Consider the following 22185-nt stretch of genomic DNA (forward strand, 5'->3'; position numbering starts at 1 on the left):
ATTATAAGATTCTCTTTGTCATAATAGCAATCAGAAAGCTTAGAGTAATCACACCCAGCTTGGTTGTATCATATGTATCTCATAAATATACTCAAATTCTTTGGTAAACAAGTAGAAAGAGGAAGGTAAAGAGAGGAGACTGAAGAGAAAGAAGAAAAGCAAGAAGATGAGGGGGTTAAAAGGGTGGAGAAACTTTAAGAAAATTAAATAAAGGAAACCCAAGGAAAGAAAACAAAATGAAACATAAGAATTAACGTAAAAAGAATTTATTAATGGTGAAGGATTATCAGATATAGTGGAGCTTGCAAAATTATATGATTATCTGTTAAAATGGAATTGATCCTCATTCTTTTTAATGGTTTATATGTAGTCTGCCAAATGGAACAGAACTCTGTCAATGGAAGAGAAATTAACCAAATCACTAGTCAATATCTTTTTCCAGTTCTAAGAATATTACTTCTGCAAAGTTATTGCCTACATGCACCTTTGATTATTTAACGCATTCTGGGCAGCTCTGATTTCTCAGACAGCTGAACAAGTCGATGCAGGCAAAATGAAGAAACTAATTTCAATGACAAGAGTCTAAGAAAAAGAAACTTAGAACAATCTTTTCTAACCATGTAGGTTTTGAGGGTGCCTTGGTGAGACACAAAATTTCAACACAACGAATTAACTGAGAAGAAATACATTTCATAAAATTGGTTGAAAAATTCAAATGCCAAAGAGTTAAAAATACTACCTTGTCCAGAAAAACAAATTGAGAGCAGAAATTTAGATCACGCTTACAACTCTTTAAACCGATTATAAAATGCAGGTATACATTTTACCACATCACAGCCTGTTTCAGGAAAAATTAATACCAGCGCACAAGACTGAGATGCATCCTTGTTAAGTACTGACCTATAAGGATAACTATTCCTTAAGTTATTCTGTCAGAAAAAGCAAATCACCTCAAGCTGGAAAAGTCAGTTTGGCCTCAGAATTTCCCACAGCAACATTAAAAACTAGAAGATACAGGAGCGCTGTCCACAAATTTCTGAAAGAAAATGTTGCCAGCCTAACATTTTTTTAAGCATTAAGGTAACAGATAGACCTTGTCAAATTTGAAAGAATTCTGAGAATAAAGCACATACAAACTCTTTGGGGGAAAAATAAAAATAAAGCATTCCTTCATAATGAAATATAGTCCATCAAAAGATACCTAGAGGGCTTCCCTGGTGGCGCAGTGGTTGAGAGTCAGCCTGCCGATGCAGGGGACACGGGTTCGTGCCCCGGTCCGGGAAGATCCCACGTGCCGCAGAGCGGCTGGGCCCGTGAGCCATGGCTGCTGAGCCTGCGCGTCCGGAGCCTGTGCTCCACAACGGGAGAGGCCACAGCAGTGAGAGGCCCGCGTACCGCAAAAAAAAAAAGCAAAATAAGTCATAAGATATTTTTCTTTCTTCAAGAAGTAGTATTTCAGTTTTATAAAAACACTGTCTTATTAAAAGAGTGAAAAATCAAAAGTATTAAGTAAAATCGTGTGCTTATTTGAAAGCACTTTCACTGCCTCAAGCCCACGTACATGAATGAGAAATGGCTCAGGATGGTACTAAACGTCCTTTGTACTTTGTGATTTTTAAAATTCAGAATAAGTCTTTCAAAATATAAACTCCTTTAATTAAAAGTATATATTTGCATATCATTTAATTGCTTATACAATAAAAAACTTATTCCTGTTCTCTCACGAGTAACTCCAAGCTATAGGTTTCTCGAGCTGTGTATGATAGATCATTCTCATTCTTTCATAAGCTGCTATTTACTGATTATCTTTCATGTAACAGGTAATGTACTAGATGTCAGGAATACAATAATAAATGAGCAATGGACCTACTCTTGGGAGGCTCAGAAATAATTAAAAGCCAGTATGAGAAGTATATCTTCGTAATTTACTGAACATTATTTGAAAGTGTAGGTAAAGTCCTCTAGAGACCTATGGAAGGCTTCATGTAGGAAGGGTGTGAATGTGAGTGTGGATGGTTTCAGTAAAAGGATTGGAGGTATGTTGCAGATGAAGGAAAGAAAGCAAGCGAAGAGGAAATGGAGCCAGATGCCATCAGTGGTCGATGAATTTTCTCTGTGCTGCAGGACCTGCAGAAACAGGGGAAGTTCTGTGTAGGTATCCTCCTGATTGATGTCAAAAAAATTTAACCCCGGGGGTCAATACTAGTACGCTTTCTCCTTAGTGTGAGGGGAGAGTTCTGAAGATAACGCAACTACAATTGACATGCTCTCCAATAATTTTTAATGCATGCTGAAGTTGAAGAATTATTGGTCTAGAGCAGCGCTCCCCAACCTTTTTGACACCAGGGGCCGGTTTCGTGGAAGACAATTCTTCCACGGATGGCCGGTGGGGGGTAGGGACGGTTCAGGCGGCAATGCAAGCGATAGGGAGCGATGGGGAGCAGCAGATGAAGCTTCAATCGCGCGCCTGCCGCTCGCCTCCTGCTGTGCAGCCCGGTTCCTAACAGGCCGCGGACCAGTATCAGTCCGCGTCCTGTGAGTTGGGGACCCCTGGTCTAGAAGACTTCTGATGGCACCTCAAAAATGAAGATGGTCCCACTGCTCCCAGGAGAGTGAGCAGAAACGAAAATATATGTACGAGCCCTCCTAGTTATAATCTTTCTATTAACTGTAAACCCAGATGTTTTCCCGTGATTCTTTCCGTTGACCCTTTGTCTCTAAAGTTAGTAAAAGTCAAACATATTCAGTAAGATCCTAGGAGTATCCTGGAAAATACCCATGTTACTAAAATCTTTACTAGTCAGTTTCTTTGTTTTATTATTCTTTTACAATTTCAGCCATTCTAATAGTTATATATTGGTATCTCCTTGTGGTATTATTGTACATTTCCCTAATGACTAATGATGTTGAAAACCTTTTTATGTGTTTATTTGGAATCTGTATATTTTATCTGACAAAATGTATGTGCAAATCTTTTGCCCATTTGTTAATCTGAATTTTTCTTTAATTGCACTGTTAGAAAGTTCTTCATATATCCTGGATACTAGCCTTTATCAGATATGCGCTTTGCAAATATTTTCTCCCCATGTGTGGTTCTTCTTTCCATTTTTAAAAAATTAAGTTATACTGGAGTATAGTTGATTTACAATGTTGTGTTAATTTCTGCTGTGTCGCAAAGTGAATCAGTTATACATATACATATATCCACTCTTTTTTAGATTTGTTTCCCATGTAGGTCATTACAGAATATTGAGTAGAGTTCCTTGTGCTACACAGTAGGTTCTTATTAGTTATCTATTTTATATATAGTAGTGTGTATATGTCAATACCAATCTCAATCCCAATGTCATTTTAAAAGCAGTTTTTAATTTTGGTGAAACCCAACTTATCATTAAAAAAATTTATGGATCATGTTATTGATGTTGCATCTAAGAAATCTGTGCCTAACCCAAGGTCACTATGATTTTCTTCTATATTTCCTTAGAGAAGTTTTATAGTTTGTGGGTATACATTTAAGTTTGTGATTGAGTTAATTTTTATATGCAGTTTGAAGTATGGGATGAAATTCTTTTATTGTTTTTGTTTTTGCAAATGGATTCTAATTGTTCCAGCACTGTTTCTTGAAGAGGACTATTCTTTCTCCCTTGAGTTGCCTTATGTGCATATGTATGTGTGTGTGTATACATATACCTATTCTACTCCATTAATTGATTTGTCTATCTCGATATCAATGTATACTGATTTGAATTGTGTAGTTTTGCAACAAGCCTTAAAATCAGATAGCTAAGTCTCCAATTTTGTTTTTATTATTCAAAACGTTTCAGCCAATCTAGTTTCTTTGCTTCCCCCTATACATTTTAGAATAAGCTTGCCAATTTCTGCAAAAAAAAAAAAAAAAAATGCCTGCTGGATTTTGATTGAGAGTGTATTAAATCTGTACATCAATTTGGGGAAAATTGACATCTTAACAAAATCAAATCTTTCCATCTATGAGTATTACATTTTTATTTAGTTCTTTAATTATTTCTCATAAATGTTATGTATTTTTGTTATGTTTATACCAAATTATTTCATTTTTTTTGGTGCTGCTCTAAAAGGTACTTTTAAATTTTCAATTTAAAGTTTTTCATTATTAGCATATAGAGATATAATTTATTTTTTGCATATTGACCTTGCATCCTGTAATCTTGCTAAACTCACTTATTTTTTTTACAAATTCTTAAGAATTTTCTACCTAGAAAACCATGTCTTTAGCAAATAGAGACATTTTATTTCTTCCTTTCTGATCTGTATGACTCAAATTCCTTTTCTTGACATACTACATGTGCTAGGACCAACAGTATGATATTGAATAGGAGAGGTGAGAACAGATCCTTGTCTTGATCCTGATTTTAGAGAGGAAGCATTAAGTCTGTGACTATTCAGGATAAATAGTCATATTTTCAGATTTTCACAGATGCCTTTTGAAACACTGAGAAAGTTTTTTTAAGTTCGTAGTTTGCTTAGTTTTTATCATAAGTAGGATGCTGAATTCTGCCGTTTACTTTTCACATATTTTTCAAAAAATGTATTTCCATATTCATAAATAAAGAAATTCTTTAAGGTCAACAATATTTACTAAGTTTTATATCTGCAGCACAACTTTAAAGGGAACTTTGTCATTCATATCTTTTGTGCTTTTGGTAAAACACCTAACGATATTATCTATGACTTCTGACATTAAGCAATAATAGCAGTGGTAACACAAAATTTTATACCCATCTACATTTAAAACAATGAAAAGAAAGACTTGGAGTTAGGAGCAAGTTCATATCTGGTACCTGTAGGTCTCACTCATTTTTGTTTATTTGTCCTGCTTTCTCAAGGCTTCTGTCTTCTTTCCTAGAAAAATATGGCTAGATATGAAATTTTCAACATCTCTGGTTTGTGTGATAAATCCAAAGTATCATTTTTTTATTTTCATCTTTCCATTTTTCTGTTCAAAGAAAATCTAAAAATTCTGTGTCTCAATGAAGGGTACTAGCATTCTTATTGTCTCAACAAACGGTGCTACCTGCTTTACTCAAGTCAGGAGGCTGGAGATCATCCTCACAGCTTTTCACCCTCACTCCCGTCCAAATCATGCTGAACTTACCTCCCTAATTGAGCCCCTTATTTAAGCCCCATGACAACTATTGCCTAGTTCAAGCCTTCATCATTTTCCTTGTCTTACGTCAAAGGTCACCTTCCTGTCTTTAGGTCTGTAACTGATTTCCATGCTTTCAGTTGGGTCATAAGAATTAAGCTAAGTCTTAAATTATCCCAGGCCTAACTAGTGTTCCAATCCTAACGCCTTCAGGATAACATCCACATATCTTTCCTCTGCTTATAAGGCCCACTGTGCATGATCCCATATCTAGAAGCCCTACATCTGCCCAGTGTATCTCACTTGGGAAGGAAAAAAACTGTGTCTAGGGCATTGCACCCTCAGAGATACAGTCTGCCCATACAGAGAAAACGGGGGCATTCATTACTCTGCCACCATCATTCTTCAGACTGAGAAAGTTTTTAAAAAGGGCCCTTTATGCAGAAAATGCTCTATGACCTTATGTGGCGATGAGCCTCAACACTAAAGTAGATATGGGGGACAAGAAGGCCAAGGAAAGCTCTCAGTGATTGTTTCATTAATAAGTCAGATATTAATCAGCAGGTCTCTAAATCCTTACAGTATTTGTAAATCCTCATTCCTGATATTGCCAGCCTCCTTCTGCATCTCCGTGGTCACAAAAGTTTAATGCTGTAGTTTCTCAGCCTTAAGACTATGGGCCTTTTGGACAAGATAATTCTTTGTGGTGGAGGGCTGTCTTGTGCACTGTAGGATATTTACAGCATTTCTCGCCTCTCCCTTTAGATGCCAGTAGCATAAAACCCCTCACAGTTGTGACAGCCAAAACTGTCTCCAGATATTGCCAAATGTCCCCTGAGGGAGCAAAATCACCTTGGATGGAGAGTCACTGCCCTAAGGGAAAAGATGCTGTGTGCTTAAGTTCATGACAGGAAGTCTGAAAGAAAGAACCCCTAAGGGACAGAGTTGGGAGTGACCTTAGTCAAAGCAGAACAATTCCCCAGGGATGGTGGCAAATGGAGGAAGCCGGCCTGAGCCCCTGAAGGGTTAAGATCAGAGCCAGCAGTGAAGAGTGCATGTGATGTACCGAACAATTTCTCTATAGTCACGCAAAATCATCGCATTCCTCAGGATGCATCCTGCGTTTACAATCTCATCTCTTTGCACATAACTTTTCTCTGCACGAAATATCCTATGTCATCTTTAAGTGGCTGTTTAAGGCCTACTGGCAGAACAGGAAGTAGAGGTGATAAAGATTAGGGATGGTAGGTATAATGGCAGACCGCCTTTTTTTTTTTTTTTTTTTTTTTTTTTTGCGGTACGCGGGCCTCTCACTGTTGTGGCCTCTCCCGTTGCAGAGCACAGGCTCCGGACGCGCAGGCTCAGCGGCCATGGCTCACGGGCCTAGCCGCTCCGCGGCATGTGGGATCTTCCTGGACACGAACCCGTGTCCCCTGCATCGGCAGGCAGACTCTCAACCACTGCACCACCAGGGAAGCCCTAGGATATACTTTTAAGGTAAATAAATATTTCTTCTATTTGCATTTTAAGTTCTGGAAATAACTAAAAGCAAAAATAATTGACGCATCAGTCTCTAACCTAGCTGACTTCAGAGAGGTTATAAATGGATATGTATGCTAATTTCATTCCCTGCTGAAAATATGTATTTTCTATGAAACTATATTTTAACTAAAAAATTCCAGTTTAGAGTGTTAATACATTGAATATACAAAACAGCAGGTACCACTGATTTAGACTAAAAACACACACACACAAACTGGAAAAAAAAATGAGATTAAAAGTTGAAATGTGTTTGATTAAACTAACATTAGATTCTACTGATGTTCTAATTTCACCCCAAGCCCAACAGTATAAAACTCACCATACATTCTTGATAATTTTATGTAGCACTGAGGCCTTCCTTTATAGACAATGGCATGCAGACATTTAGGAATGATGGAATGAGTTTATGAACCAATCAAATAGAAATGCTTTGTGGTTTCTTTCTCTTGGACTCGTAACAAGGTTTGCTGTAACAGCATTTATTCCCGGGCTTTGCATTCTATAAGGGGCGCTTTGTTGATTGACTATAGGAATGATTTCAGACACTGCTTATGAGTTTTCACAAGAGAAGTCTGATTAATTATTATAAGATAGAAACATGGTTCTCAAGTGACATCACTTTCCTCAGACATGTTTATGGCACGTCGCCACCACTTACTGTCTCCCCGGCAGAGCAGAGGCCCTAGTTTATAGGCTGCTGCTGAATGTGGTCGACCGGTGTCTGTGATCACAATCTTAGTTACCGGCAGATGTTCTTTGTAAGAAAGGAATCCAGTGTCATTGGTCCTAAAAAACAGTAACAACAGCAAGATTCTTAAAATTATTCTGATGAACATAATTATAAAGTAAACAATAGTCCTTATTGCATTTCAAAGCCAAGATGTTCTGAGCTAAATTTGCACACACAGAAGAGTCAGGATCAAATTACTCAACTGAGAATGGAAGAATATGGCAACATTTTAGTGTCCCTTGCAGACGGAATATAGTTGGTGATTTTTAAACTCTGTTGGCCATTTTCTACCTTTTAAATGAGATGGTTAATCCACTGCCATTTAGTGTAATAATTGGTAGTGTGTTTCCAGATCTATACCGTTTTGGTATTTGTTTCTTATTTTTTTCCCACAGGATATCTTGTATTTTTGCTCCCCCTTTCATGCCTCTTCTTGGTTTACTTCATATTGTTTTGCATTCGATTTTACTTTTTTACTCACCCTTTAGCTATATGACTGTTTATTGTATTTTAGTATTTTCTTTATAGATTATAAGACGCATCCTTAATCCATCACAGTCTACTTATATTTTATGTTGTATTACTTAATATAAAATGTCAGAAGCCTACCATTGGATAATTTTTAACATCCTTCCCTACATAAACACCTGTTCTTTGTGCTACGGTTGTAATAATATATTTTAAATCCAGATGTTATAAACTTTATAATTTAATTTACCTAATCAAGAGAAAAATTTAAACACTGGCTTTTACATTTACTGACATATTCATGATTTCCAGTGCCCCTCATTCCTTCCTGAAGATCTGTGTTTTAATCCGGTGTTAGTTCTGTTTAACCTGAAGAATTTCCATCAGTATTTCTTACGGTACAGTTGTGTTGACAACAGATTCTCTCAGCATTTGTTTAATCTGAACAGGAATTTATTTTACTTTCATTTGTGAAATGTATTTTCGTCCTGTAGAGAATTCTGGGTTGACAGTGCTTCCTCTTCCAGCACACTAAAGGTATCATTCCATTGTCTTCTGACCTGTGCTCCTGATGAGAGGTCAGCCTTCATTTGTATCCTTATCCCCCTGTATGGAATGTCTTCTACCAGATTCACCCAAACTGGCTACTTTGAAAACATTCATCTTTATCACGGGTTTTTGGCAACGTGAACAACAAACCCAGGTGTGTTTTTCTCTGGTTTTTATTCTGCTTGAGATCTTCTGAGTTTCTGGAATCCATACACTGAAGTTGTACTAGTTATCTACTATGGCATAACAAATTATCCCAAAACGCAGTGACTTAAAACACGACGTTTTACGGTCTATGATTCTTCTGATTTATGATCCTCTGTCTCAGGGTCTCTCCCAAGGCTATACTCAAAGTGTTGGCAAGGACTGCAATCAGCTCAGTACTTGAGTGGGGAAGGCTCTGTTTCCAAGCTCACCCTGTGGCTGCTGGCAGTACTCTACTCCTTGCTGGCTGTTGGACTGACAGCCTCAGTTATTCACTGGCTGTTGGTTGAAGGCTACCCTCAATTCTTTGTCCACGAGAGCTCACGACATGGCAGATTGCTATATTGAAGCAAGAAGGCTAGAAGACGCAGAGAATTTTGAGCAAGTCAGAAGTCACAGTCTTCTGTAACCCAACCTCTGAAGTGACATCTCATCACCTTTACCATATTCTGTTCTTAAAAGCAAGTCACAAGGTCCATGCGACATACAAGAGAAGGAAGTTACACAATGGTGTGAACAACAGGCAGTGTGGAAAATCGGGGGCCATCTTGGGGGCTTGCTTCCAGAGATATTTATTAAGCAAATCTGAGAAATTTTCAGCCATAGTTTCATCACATACATACATACATACATACATACATACATAAATAAATAAATAAATAAATAGCCTCATTTTATTTCCTGCCCTTCTGGGACTCCAATTTCTTGCCCGGTAAATCATTGATATTTTCCCACAAGCCACAAAGGGTCTGTCAATGTTTCTTTCAATCTTTTTTTTTTTTCCTGTGTTCTTCAGACTGAATGATTTCTACTTATGTACCTTCAGGTTTACTGAAGATTCCTTTTGCTATTTCCCATAAGAGCTGAAGTCTATCCAGTGAATATTTTACTTCTGATGATGTTGTACTTTTCTGTTCTAAAATCTACATTTGCTTCGTTTTTTCTTTTCTTTTCTTCTTTTTTTGGCAGCGTTGAGTCTTTGTTGCTGTGCGCGGGCTTTCTCTAGTTGCAGTGAGCAGGGGCTACACTCCGTAGCAGTGCGCGGGCTTCTCACTGTGGTGACTTCTCTTGTTGTGGAGCATGGGCTCTAGGTACATGGGCTTCAGTGGTTGCAGCACAGGGGCTCAGTACGTGTGGCACATGGGCCTTAGAGCGCGCAGGCTTCAGTAGTTGTGGTGTGCGGGCTCGGGAGCTCTGTGGCATGAGGGATCTTCCCAGACCAGGGATCGAACCCATGTCCCCTGCGTTGGCAGGCAGGTTCTTAACCACTGCACCACAAGAGAAGTCCCTACATTTGCTTCTTTAATAAAGTTCTCATTTATCTGCTTAGAATACCCTTTGTTCATTTGTGATTATTTTTACCTTCAATTCTTCATACGTTTTTTAACAGTTGCTTTAAAGTTTTTGCCTGCTGATCAAACACCTGTGTCCCAGGGCCTGTTCCTAATGGTACTTTTATTTTCTTGACTTTGGATCAAAGTCTACTCTCTTTTGGAATAAGCAATAATTGTTATAATATTTTGGATATTATGGGTGATACATTGTAGAGACTCTGGATTCTGTTATCATTCTCTGAAGACTTCTTTTGTTTTCACAAGCAGTTAAATCACAACCTTGTCACAATAATGGAGGTTTTACTTCATCAGGGTGGGCCTGTGTCAGTTTCACTTGTAGTTTTCAATCATACTCAGTTCTCGGACATCGTCTTTGCTGTAAAGGCAGTGGACCTTCTGTCATTTCTATGGAAAGCTGAGGGCTTTACAAAGCCCATCTCAATTAATGAGACTTAAGCTCTAAATTCTCTCTCTCCTCTGGTGGTTGCTGCTGAAATTCCTGTGTGGCTTGTTCACTTTCCCAGCTGCATCTCTCTGCTTGGTTCCTAGAAATCTCCCCTGTGCATGTGCAGCTCAAGGGTCAGGGGTCTGAGAGGAGTTGATATAGTGGTCTCCCCTTAAGTGGTTTTCTCCTTTCTGACATGTCCAGAAATCAATTTCTAGTCATTCTGGCTGCTCTGAACTTTCCTCTGATATCCCCTGCCAAAAAAAATCTAGTATTCTCTTTGAGTTCTAGCCACTCCATGGTAGGTGGTCTGGTGAGTAGCCCCAAGGAAAAGGCACATAAACATAAATCTCACCCACTTAAGTTCCCTTCTTTTAAGGTTTGAAGGCTCCCAACCCTGGTAGTTTCTGCCTACATTTGGTTATTCTCCACTTGCTACAAGTAGGTGTTTTTAATAAATAGTTTTCCTGGGATTACAAATGTTATCTGGGGTTAGGTTAGTTCTATGCAAGCTACTTAAGCATAAGCAGAATTTAATATGAAAAATTTCAAAGTCTTATTTTTAAAAATTATTTTTGATGAATAAAATGTCATGCAGACATTGGAGAGTTATTGGTGATTAGATTAGTTTAAAATTTTTTTAATTCACATTTAAAAATACGTTATGACTGTGTGGGCATTTTCTGTGAAGGCAGCGAGAAAAAAAAAAGAAAGTATCTCCCAAAGGAGTAGAAATTTTGAAAAATCTTCAGTAAGAGAGACAATATTCTTCATACTGAACATATAACAATAAGAGTATAATCAATGACTCCATATAGAGGCCTCCTTTAGGGTATTCTAAAATAATCTGGTTTTTGATATAACAGTCTTTGATGTTTGACAAATGAATAAATGTAATGTCAAATGAATAAATGGGATATTTCAAGCTCGATTTTCAAATCCCTAAATATTATAGATTTCCTTTTTCAAAATATGATAAATGGAATATTAGTTTTTCATAGCATAGTGTATCCTTTAAGAAAATAAAACAGCTACACGTTTAAATAATTGTGGGAAATTCTAAGTTTATATATTTAAAGGTTTTATAGGCAGATTATTGAAGAGATGTGTTAGTAATTAAAGGCTGTAAATATATTTTGAGAATAATATAATTCTTAATTATACTTAATTTTAAAGAGAATAATTGAATTAAAATGAAAAGCAGACATGAAACAGATGCCTCTGTTTCATCATATTACAGAAATAAAAGGTGTATGACTCATGATCCATTACCAAAAAATTCAAATAAAAAGATAGTGATCTTACCATTTAGAATTCAGATTGTAATACATTTCATCAAAACGTACCTTTAATTTCTTCACTGTACTACCTCGTTTAGTATCTGCCTACTTATATATGTTTTGAGTGACTCATTTAAAAAAATAATAAACTTGATTTTGCATAAGGAAATCATATGGAAATCACCATTCATTCCGGTCAGCATCACAGTTGCAGTAATACTGAGAATCAATGCAGTTCCCCTCTAATCCACAAGTACATTTTTGAGGATCAGGTAAAGAACCTCCCCAGTAAGTTTGTGTTTCATTGGTTCTTCCAACCCACCAGCTCAGAGGGGTTCCATCTGAAAGACAAAGGTGAGAAATGTGACATCTGTTCTATACCCCAACCCTTCCATCCAGTATAATTCCCTCCTTCCCAAGTCATTAAAAAGAATAAACGGAGAAAGATTGATTTGATGTAGTGATATTCCCAACACTGTAATTGATGGCATTTCCTTAAGAAAGTTTTTAAAAAAATATTTCATTATTTAAGCTTAAGTGATTGATATATTTTTCTTTGAGTAGAAAAGAAACCAGCAGTTCCTATTTAATTCAGGCATAATAGTAAAAATAAATGTATTGAGAGCAGATCACACATGTAATTTTGTTAAAAATAATTTTTCGAAACAAGAAGGCATCAAATTATAAACCACAGTAATTAACATATGAGAAACAAAATTGATTTGAGATCATGAAATGCCCATTAAAACATTATGAAATGCTATGTAAAGTTAGTGATTTATCTCAATATATTTATTGGCTAAAAATAAACTAGGTGTTTATTAAACATTAGGCATATTACAGCATTCCCTTGTTATGATTTAAGATATGTTTGAAAGTGTACATTTTTTCTTCCATTTACTGGCTTGGCTACTTATTTGAAGACTACAGAAATAACACTGAGAGATCTTTACGCCTGAAGCAGATACTCCACTCAAAAACAAAGTTTCCCTTAACCAAATGCATTTATCTCTATGAGGAATGTTCAGCGACCAGCTCCTTCACAGAGCTAAGACTAAACATGATGCCAAGGAACTAGAGCAAAGAATAGACATAACATTTAGATGCAGCATGCAGGCAATCTGTCTTAGGGAAACAACAAGTTAGAGAGGAAAACTCACAGTCACTTGAGAATCACGGCATGAGAAGAAGGTGACATCAAATCAGTCAGCTCCTCAAAGGTGCTTGATCATTTTTCCATTGACTTACAAACCTTTTAAGTTGCTGCCATTAGCCCTACTTTTACTAATTTCTCCCTTACTTACAAATGCCAAACCTCATAAAAACTTATTATTAAATTGGACCTGTGCTGATGCAAACAACCTCTCTCCCAGCGTTACTATACATTCCTGTCCACTATGCCGGGAAAACAAGGAGTTGTTGGAAGCTTGTGTTATGCATTAATTAATATCAAGAATCTTCATCTTCTTTAATTGCATGATTAACTGATCAACTGAAGGCGAAACCTGCTTGAAGCATTTAGTAGATTTATTTCAACATACTGCTTAAAACGTTATGTGTTCATAGATTTAAAAAATAAATCATTATTCCTAAATACTGAATAATATTTTCGCATCTAAATTTGCTATCTCCCTGGCACTTCCCTGGTGGTCCAGTGGTAAAGAATCCACCTTCTGATGCAGGGGACGCGGGTTCGATCCCTGGTCAGGGAACTAAGATTCCACATACTGTGGGGCAACTAAGCCTGCACGCCACAACTATTGAGCTCGTGTGCCTCAACTAGAGAGCCTTGTGTGCCGCAAACTACAGAGCCCACACACTCTGAAACCCACACCACAGCTACAGAGCCCAGGAGCCCTGGAGCCTGCGTGCCACAACTAGAGAGAGAAAACCCGCACACCACAACTAGAGAGAAGCCTGTGTGCTGCAACAAAAGAGCCTGCGCCGCAACGAAAGATCCCGCGTGCCTCAACAAAGATCCAGCGTGCTGCAACTAAGACCCGACACAGCCAAAAATAAATAAGTAAATAAATTTGCTATTTTCCCTACAAATAGAAACCACTTAATGTTTTAAAGATACCAAATACCTTCAGTTTCCTCCAAGACTTTTTGAAGTGTCCTAAAGAATTTACATAAGTATAAGGAAGAATTAAGAAAAGCATGAAAAAATTTTAAAGTTGAAATTAAAATGATAAAGTATCAGAGATCATGGTAGATCATTTCTATTCTCAGAGTTAAAATCCCAAATGGCTTGAGTATTCATACTGAACATCCTTCCAGTGTGCTGAGCTGCAGACCCACAGGTTGCCGGAAACATTTTCATATACATTTAACTTTATTCATCCACAATTATGGCACCATTATTACTTGAAGCTGCTATATTCTCAAGATCTGAAACTTTAAATTTAACTTGTCTGACACCACCTTCCTGATCTTCCCCATACATTTCTTACTGTGACCTCCAAATCCAAATAGTTCCCTCTTTTCCACCTCAAATCCATTCTACATGAATTCTAGCGTCACAGACCCGAGGAAAATCTGTGTATTTAACAGTTATCTTTATCATCTGTTCTACAGCCTTCTAGAGTTTACTACTCTCTTTACTAGTGGTTGCCAAACACCTGGGAGTCCTTCACACTCCTTGTTGTCTCCCTGACTTCGTGTGGTGCTCGCTCACTAACATTCTTGGGGATTCCGTGTTCTGGTTCTTTTAGAGTTTGACTCATTTGTGATTTTGATGATTGTCTTTCCTTTCCTTTCTTCTCTAGTTAAGCAACTCAGTTCATTTTGTTCCATCACATTCATTTTCCCTTCTAAAATTATGGTTCTCATTCTTCTTAGAATACACTGCTGTACTTGCTTACCTATTTTTCTTTTTTAGATTCCATTATCAATATTCACTAATAATGAACAATCGGCTGCATACTGAACTGGTAGGTTCCCTATAACCACGATGCCCTGGAGAGCTGGGAAGGGAGGAGCTCGCTTCATGCACTTTGTATGTGTTATGCCACCCAGCCACGACCACGCCCCCCTGAGGTTGGTATGATTGGCCCCAATTCAGCAACGAGAAAACAAAGACTGAGAAAGACTCTTCTATCCAAGTTCTGTACCTAATCAACAAGAGACCTGGACCTTGAATCCAGATCTCTCTCCCCACCTCTAAATCCTATGCTCTTTGCACCACAACTATCTGATGGTCAGTCTCAGATGGGATTGGGGTTTCAGGGGGTTAAGATTTGAGGGGATACCAGCAAGATGAGAAGAGTTAGGAGGGGTTAAGAGGCTGAATGAGAACATTCTGAAAAAGAAGGAGGAGGAAAAGGAGGAAGAGGGAGTGGAACTCAGGCATATGGGAGAAAATGATCAGACTGGATTAAGTGGGTGGACAAGTAAATAGGATTGGGGCTTAACTGGAAACAAAAGATTCAAAGGTCATACCAGGAGTTCAAAATTTTTCTGCATGACCCACATAACACATGATATTCACATATGAAACACATTTCATTTTAAAGTTCTTGTCATTCTGTCTGGAACGCCAACCTCTCTTAAGACGACAAATGAGAGGGAACAAAGCAGCTTTATTGTGCAGATGTCTTAGAATCTTCTCTGACTACTGAAGAAAAATACACCTGATTACTGCTGCTAGAAAACAGTGTGCTGGGGAGCGGCATGAAGGTTCATAGGCAAGTGAGTCCAGAATACGCAGCTGAGGTGTCCAGACGGAAGAGTCCGTACTGGACAGAAGAGCTAGGAAGGCACTGGAGCTTCTTAAACAGTAAAGTGTTGTGATGGAAGCAGTGTGTTTCTTACAGGTGAATTCTCTTCATGAAGATTAATCTTTTGGATGATACAGTGGGTGGGCAGGAGATACGGACTGATGACCGGCTGAGAGGCCAGTAGGAAAGATCTTGCAGTAACTTCATAAATTAGGTCATTAAAGCCCGCACCAAGGCAGAGCTGGTGGGACTCGAGATATTGTCACATAATGAGATGCTCTAAAGGGAGAAAACACAAGACCAGAACCATAATTTAGGAGGAGACTGGTTATTAAAAGTAGAGTAAAAGAAAGAGTTAAACATGGTTTTCTGATTCCTCTTTGAGCTGCTGAAAAAAAAAAAAAACCTGTTTCCAGCAGACTGTTCTAATTTTCAGTTATACCCAGAGGGTAACTGTCAACAACCCGTGAAAGAGTCGCACAGAATAGCCACTTTCAGAAAACGGATTCATATTTTCATTAACTCTTTTCCATGGTAAAAACCAGCCATATGTGTCACTTGCCCTTTATGAGGGATCAACACCGCGCATTCATCGAGTGTCAGAACAAAGCCCTTTTCTGTGCAGTTCTCTGATTAAGGGCAGGCAGAGACTCTAAAGACAATCAAGGCTTTGAACAAAGCTCAGTGTGAACTGACCTTGTTCTCTTCTTCAGACAACAGCATCTCTGTGACTTCCAGACTGCGACACGTTTGCTAAAGACACAGGGAGCACACACACTAGGCGGCTCTAGGCCTCCATCTTGGCCGACTTAAACTCCGCAGGAGCTGGTTAAGTAAAACATACTGTGCGACGTGTGTAGGGGGACAAACGCCCCAATGTACTTACCTTCCTTATTTACAAGTCGTGACTTCTTGCAGTAGTAGGTCAGCTCCTGTTCACAGTGCTCCGCACGGTTAACTGTGGCCTGCAGTTGCTCCATGCTGGCCACGTATTCGAAAAATCCAGCATAGGGGTTCTCTGGATTGGTACTGCGGACTCTTGTTACATCGGAGCCATTGTGCTGGATGATGGTCCACGCAGTTTCTTGTATGCAGAAATGGGGGAAGAAAGAGAGGAGACCATCACTAGTCTGCAAAAGTTAAAATAAATAAAGAAAATCAAAATCACCTTTTATCTGAGTCGAAGTTTTCTAGTCATCAAACCTCTCTGAGAGGTAGAATCAACACAAATGGATTCTTAAAACTTTTAAATTATACTAAAGTGACTTTTTCCCCTGAAATTTATACAATTGCCACGCATTTGCAGCGTTTTTATTCTACTTTTTCATATAATTCAGCCAGAAAATATTCATGGTGAAAAATGTTAAGAAAACTGATTATTAAAATTTGTGGTGCATTTCATCAAATCTGACATTCTGCTTTTAGAAGACGTGTCATTATTTTTCTTCAAGAAAGAAAAAAATGATGCTATTATAACTGTAAAACATTGTTGATTGTTAACGCACCCTGAATTCAGAGATGTTACAATATGAAAAAAAAATGTATCCTTGAATTTGTAAAATATTTTAAATGACATAACGTAAACAATGACTTTTCTAGTCTTATTGTATCCTGCCAGCAAAAAGAAAGTCAAATTTTTATGACCTGTATATATACCTCCCTTCAGACAATTTTTAATTATGAGTGTACATCTATTTCTGTTTTACATCAAGTTTTGGATAGAGGATTTTTTCATAACATGGGAAAATGTACAAAATATTTAAGTGGGGAATGCAGGATACAAAACTATATATAATATGATTATGACACAAACACACACATAAATATATATTCATCGGACACAGATGTTAGGAAATTACACCAGAAATACATCTATTTCTTTTAAAAGCAAATCTGAAATATTCATCTTGGTATCATGTGATGTGCATAATTATGCAATGCAAATAGGAAGTTACTTTTTTTTTTTTTTTTTTTTTGTGGCACGCGGGCCTCTCACTGTTGTGGCCTCTCCTGTTGCGGAGCACAGGATCCGGACGCACAGCCTCAGCGGCCATGGCTCATGGGCCCAGCTGCTCCGCGGCATGTGGGATCTTCCCAGACCGGGCACGAACCCGTGTCCCCTGCATTGGCAGGAGGACTCTCAACCACTGCGCCACCAGGGAAGCCCCAGAAGTTACTTTTTTGAACATGCAGTACAGCATCAGCAACTCAACTAACACAAGAAATAATATATCTTTGAGTAGGTACTAGAGCTATCACTATTAGCACCTGAATGTCTGTAAACATTTCAATCATACTGATTACCAAAACTGTTTAGATGAAACAGAAGTCCGACAAGGTTTGTAACAGAAGATGGCATATTGTATCTATCCTTCAACTTTCCCAGCAATAAATTTATTATATTTACTGTGATATACGCAGACCCAAGAACACATTAATCAAAAGGCCTCCGATTTAATAGGTGAGAAACAGATTGGAAGTTGTCAAAACTCTGCTATTAATGTGCTGTTAAATCACATAACTCTTCTGTATTAAGAAGAATATTCCAAATTGGAGGAAAAGAGTAGGTAGAAATCCCCGCCAGCCTCTTTTTAGCTAATACATTCACATGGACCAACACAATCAGAACAAGAAATTTCAGTCCCACCCGTCTCCTGGTCATCAGAATTTTGAGTAGAGAGTTCTGTTAAGTAAATGAGACAGGAGGCAAATTTGACAGCCTTACTCCCCTCCACGCGTGGATCATTATTTTCCTCTGAAACAATAGCTGTTACTTTTATTTCCACCTTGCATTTCAGCTCACCAAAGCGCTTTAACAGTAAATTATTTTCCTTAAAGAGGACATGATATATAAGCTCATTAAATTAATTATGGATGACCAGACAGCAGTACAGTGGAGAGATCACCAGGAGACCTGAGCTGCAGATCTGCCATGTGTCTGTGCCCTTAAGAAAGTCAGGCGAAATCTCAGCCTCCATTTCCAAATTTGGAAAAAAAAAAAAAAAAAAGGGCAGAATATAGGGGGCAATATATTAAGTCTGAAATTCTATCATTTTAGCCACACAATCTTGACTATTAGAAATTTAAGATTATTAACCAGGCAAATCTGTTAGCCTAGCCTCTGTTGGACTCTGCTTTTATTATTCAGCAGAATGATTCATCTTTTCTTGTGGGGAATCAACGGCGTGCATGAAGCAGCTCATCTCCGGCTGAGTAGCTGCTGAAAGAGCAGGACAATAAACCTCCTTGAAACCTTTGTCTCTTTGCTTTTTGGGTCACCCTGAGAGGGACTTCCCTATCGCTTAGCATCCACTGGGTCATGAAGAACACACTGTGTTCTTGTAAGGTCTCTTAAGGTATTGTAAGAAATCCAAGGCCATAGTGCATGACAGCTGTTAAAGGGCTGCTCATAGAAATGTTTCCTTTTGAAATTCTAAAATTTCCATATGATAGTTTCTGTAAGTGATTTCATTTTCTAGTTATAAAGCGCTACAAAGGAGGAAGTTACCTGGGATGCCGTGCTTATCAGATAATCAAGATGTCCAGGGCAAAGCAGAGACAATGAAAGCATCACAATGGATTCTGAGCAATGGGAATGAGAGCCCAGCATCCATGCTCCAAATCGCATGTGCTTTACTAATAGAGGAACGTCTGCAAACTATTATACTGTTCTTTTGGACGTGATTGTGTTATCTGATATTTCTACAAATACCTATTTAGAAATTACAACTACAAAAAAGTAGCCTTCACAATGCATAATTCAGTATTTTGTGATTTAATCTATCGGTTTTTCCACTATTAGAAGACTGATAGGTTCTGATTTGCTAACTACACTGATAGGTTCTGATTTGCTAACTATAGTATCTCCGGCACGTGGGCTTGGCAAGTGCTGAAAAAGACATTAGTCACTGAAGGAATAAACATGTGAATGAATAAAAACAAAGTGCTGTCCAGACTAGAGCACAGCCTTCCAGGTTATCTGGTTGTCATTCTGTGGTGGCTCTGAGATTTTCATTGCCTCTTAACTATTTTAGAACTTTGTAAATAGGAGACATCTGATGCAGCTGCAAAGTAATGATAAGGCTGAAACTGTGAAGGGTATGAGACATCCCACTTGCAAGCTAACAAGTTATCTTGCCTTCTATACACATTGTATCTATTTATCTTTAACTCTCTCACTCTCTCTAGATGCAGTGAGTGCCAGATGCACCTAAGCCTACTGCAGTTGTACCACGAGAGAGGGACCCCCAAATTACAAGACTTGGAGCTTATAGAGGATGGCTGGCACATCTCCACCCTGACAAAGAGTGAGAGAGGAACTCTGGAATGCAACAAATCTCTGAGGAGAGGGCGGTCAAGTTCTTAGGTTTTACAATGTAGGTAAATACCTCTGGGGGAGATAAGCTTCAAATCCCTCCAGGGAAATCCACTATCTCTAAGACATATTTACATTAAATTATCCTTTAACACAGACTTCCAGTTTTTTTGCTATTTGTTTTGCTTAGCAAGCAAGGCATTGTTTCCTTACAAGTAATTCTGTCTACAGACCAGGAAATTCAACCTGGTAGAGGTCGATGGGCTCCTCCACTAGGGAAGAAGCCAGTTTTGCCTCCCTTGGCCCAGTCACTTCAGCATTACTGATGTATGGATATGTCTGTTCTTTGAATCCTCTTTGAACTGACTGTAACATCTTACCAGTTTCCTCAGGAATAAGGTTAAACATTAAACAAGATCTTCAAAACGTGATTTTTAGCTTTTATTTTTCTATCTGTGTGAGTGTCGTGATGTCATTGTTTGGAAAATTATCCTTTACCAAGTGCAAAGAGAGTTGTCAAGGTAAGGAAACACAGGGAAATAAGAAGAGACAGCAGAAAATCTATGAAATTAATATATATACTAAAACATTGAAAGGCAGTTTGGGTTTACTGGTGTCTCTCCCTGAAAGTGATTTCTAACATATAGATTGTATGTAAAGCAACTGAGCGATTAAGAACTTGATTTATCTTGGGCTGACTGCTGTGTGATAACAGTGTAAAGAAAAAACATGCTGTTTAAGCAACACAGTTGCAGAGTATGTGTTCCTTCAGGATTAATAGCTGCGGGTGATAGAGGTGATAAAGAGTGTAAGAGTGGGTAGGAAGTGCTGTGTTAAGGAAAGCTGGGAGATGAAAGAAAAGCTAGCATCCTAGAGCAAAACATGATGTAAACAAGGCTGCATTTGAATAACGATAGTGAGTTATCAACTCTCATAGCTATTAAGAAGGTCTTTACTATTGAAATCCCTAAAGTAAAGATAGTTTTGCTATTATGTCTTTTTTTTTTTAATAAATGTATTTATTTACTTTTGGCTGCGTTGGGTCTTTGTTGCGCAGGCTTTTCTCTAGTTGCAGCGAGTGGGGGCTACTCTTTGTTGCGGCGCGCGGGCTTCTCATTGTGGTGGCCTCTCTTGTTGTGGAGCATGGGCTCTAGGCGCACGGGCTCAGTAGTTGTGGTACGTGGGCTCAGTAGTTGTGGCCCGCGGGCTCTAGAAGACAGGCTCACTAATTGCGGTGCCCGGGCTTAGTTGCTCTGAGGCATGTGGGATCTTCCCAGAACAGGGCTCCAACCCGTATCCCCTGCATTGGCAGGTGGCTTCTTAACCACTGCACCACCAGGGAAGTCTTAACACTCTCCAGACTTCTCATGAAAGGGTCTCAGGGGCCCCTATCCCAGAATCACATGGGGAGCTTGGATTTAATAGAGTAGACCTTGGTCTCTAAACTTACTGAGTCAGTGAAACTAAATCCAGGAGTCTTGGTAGTGGGGCACTGGGAAAAGGTGACTTTAAACCATAGAATTAGGGATTCCCTGGTGGCGCAGTCGTTGGGAGTCTGCCTGCTAATACGGGGGACACGGGTTCGAGCCCTGGTCTGGGAGGATCTCGCATGCCGCGGAGCGGCTAGGCCTGTGAGCCACAACTGCTGAGCCTGCGCGTCTGGAGCCTGTGCTCCGCAATAGGAGGGGCCGCGATAGTGAGAGGCCCGCGCACCGCGATTAAGAGTGGCCCCCGCTTGCCACAACTAGAAAAAGCAATTGCACAGAAACGAAGACCCAACACAGCAAAAATAAATAAATTAATAAAAAATAAGGAATGATATTTAAAAAAAAAAACCATAATTATTTTCACAAAAGTTAAAAAGCCACGGCTATACCTCTCAGCAATTTCTCTGTGCTGAAACAACTGTCCTTACAGTACAATATTTGATGCTGAGACATTTCTTGAACATAAAACTATTTCTTTACAGAGAAAGCAATGGCTTTAGCGTACAAGAAGAACAAAAAAGCCCTATACATTTCAACAGAGACGACCACTGGGATTCATATTATCCTAATTATTTTAAAATTATATTTAGAATATTCTGCTTAGAAAGAATTTTCAGTTTTTAACATATTATAGGAAATTATCCATTCAAAAGGGATTTTCTTTGTATCTTTTAGCTTGTAATGCTTAAAGATATTTAAATCCCTGTGGAATCATCTGTTGAACAGTAATTCTAGACTAAGAACTTTTTTTTTTTCAGTTACACATTTGCAAGCTGCCAATTCAGCATTTTGTCTTGCCTTCATAATTGGTATACCTGATTTCTGTACCTTGAGGATATGTTATTGGCTACAAGCAATGAGACATTGGTAGAATGTAGTCTTTTCTAGTGGAAACATTTTCAGGCTAGGAGACGGGACCAAGGTTTGATGTCTTGATCTATCCCTAATGATATTCCTTAGTCTGCCCTTGAGACTTGGTTTCCGCAT

At 38.5% G+C, this 22185-nt stretch overlaps 1 protein-coding gene across 7 annotated transcripts in view; it reads right to left on the reverse strand.

The window, feature by feature from the left end:
* Nucleotides 1-22185, reverse strand: part of CNTNAP4 (contactin associated protein like 4) — a 259157-nt gene that overhangs the window by 39111 nt on the left and 197861 nt on the right. For all 7 annotated transcript variants that reach the window (XM_029204811.1, XM_029204816.1, XM_029204835.1 and 4 more), the window contains 3 exons: nucleotides 16283-16480; nucleotides 11862-12018; nucleotides 7326-7453 (listed from right to left, as the gene is read on the reverse strand). In XM_029204811.1, coding sequence (XP_029060644.1) covers nucleotides 7326-7453; nucleotides 11862-12018; nucleotides 16283-16480 — 483 coding nt within the window. The remainder of the gene's footprint in view (nucleotides 1-7325; nucleotides 7454-11861; nucleotides 12019-16282; nucleotides 16481-22185) is intronic.

This window comes from Monodon monoceros, unplaced genomic scaffold (genome assembly GCF_005190385.1).
Source record: "Monodon monoceros isolate NGI ecotype Baffin Bay Population unplaced genomic scaffold, NGI_Narwhal_1 Super_Scaffold_10, whole genome shotgun sequence".
In the NCBI taxonomy this organism is placed as follows: domain Eukaryota; kingdom Metazoa; phylum Chordata; class Mammalia; order Artiodactyla; family Monodontidae; genus Monodon; species Monodon monoceros.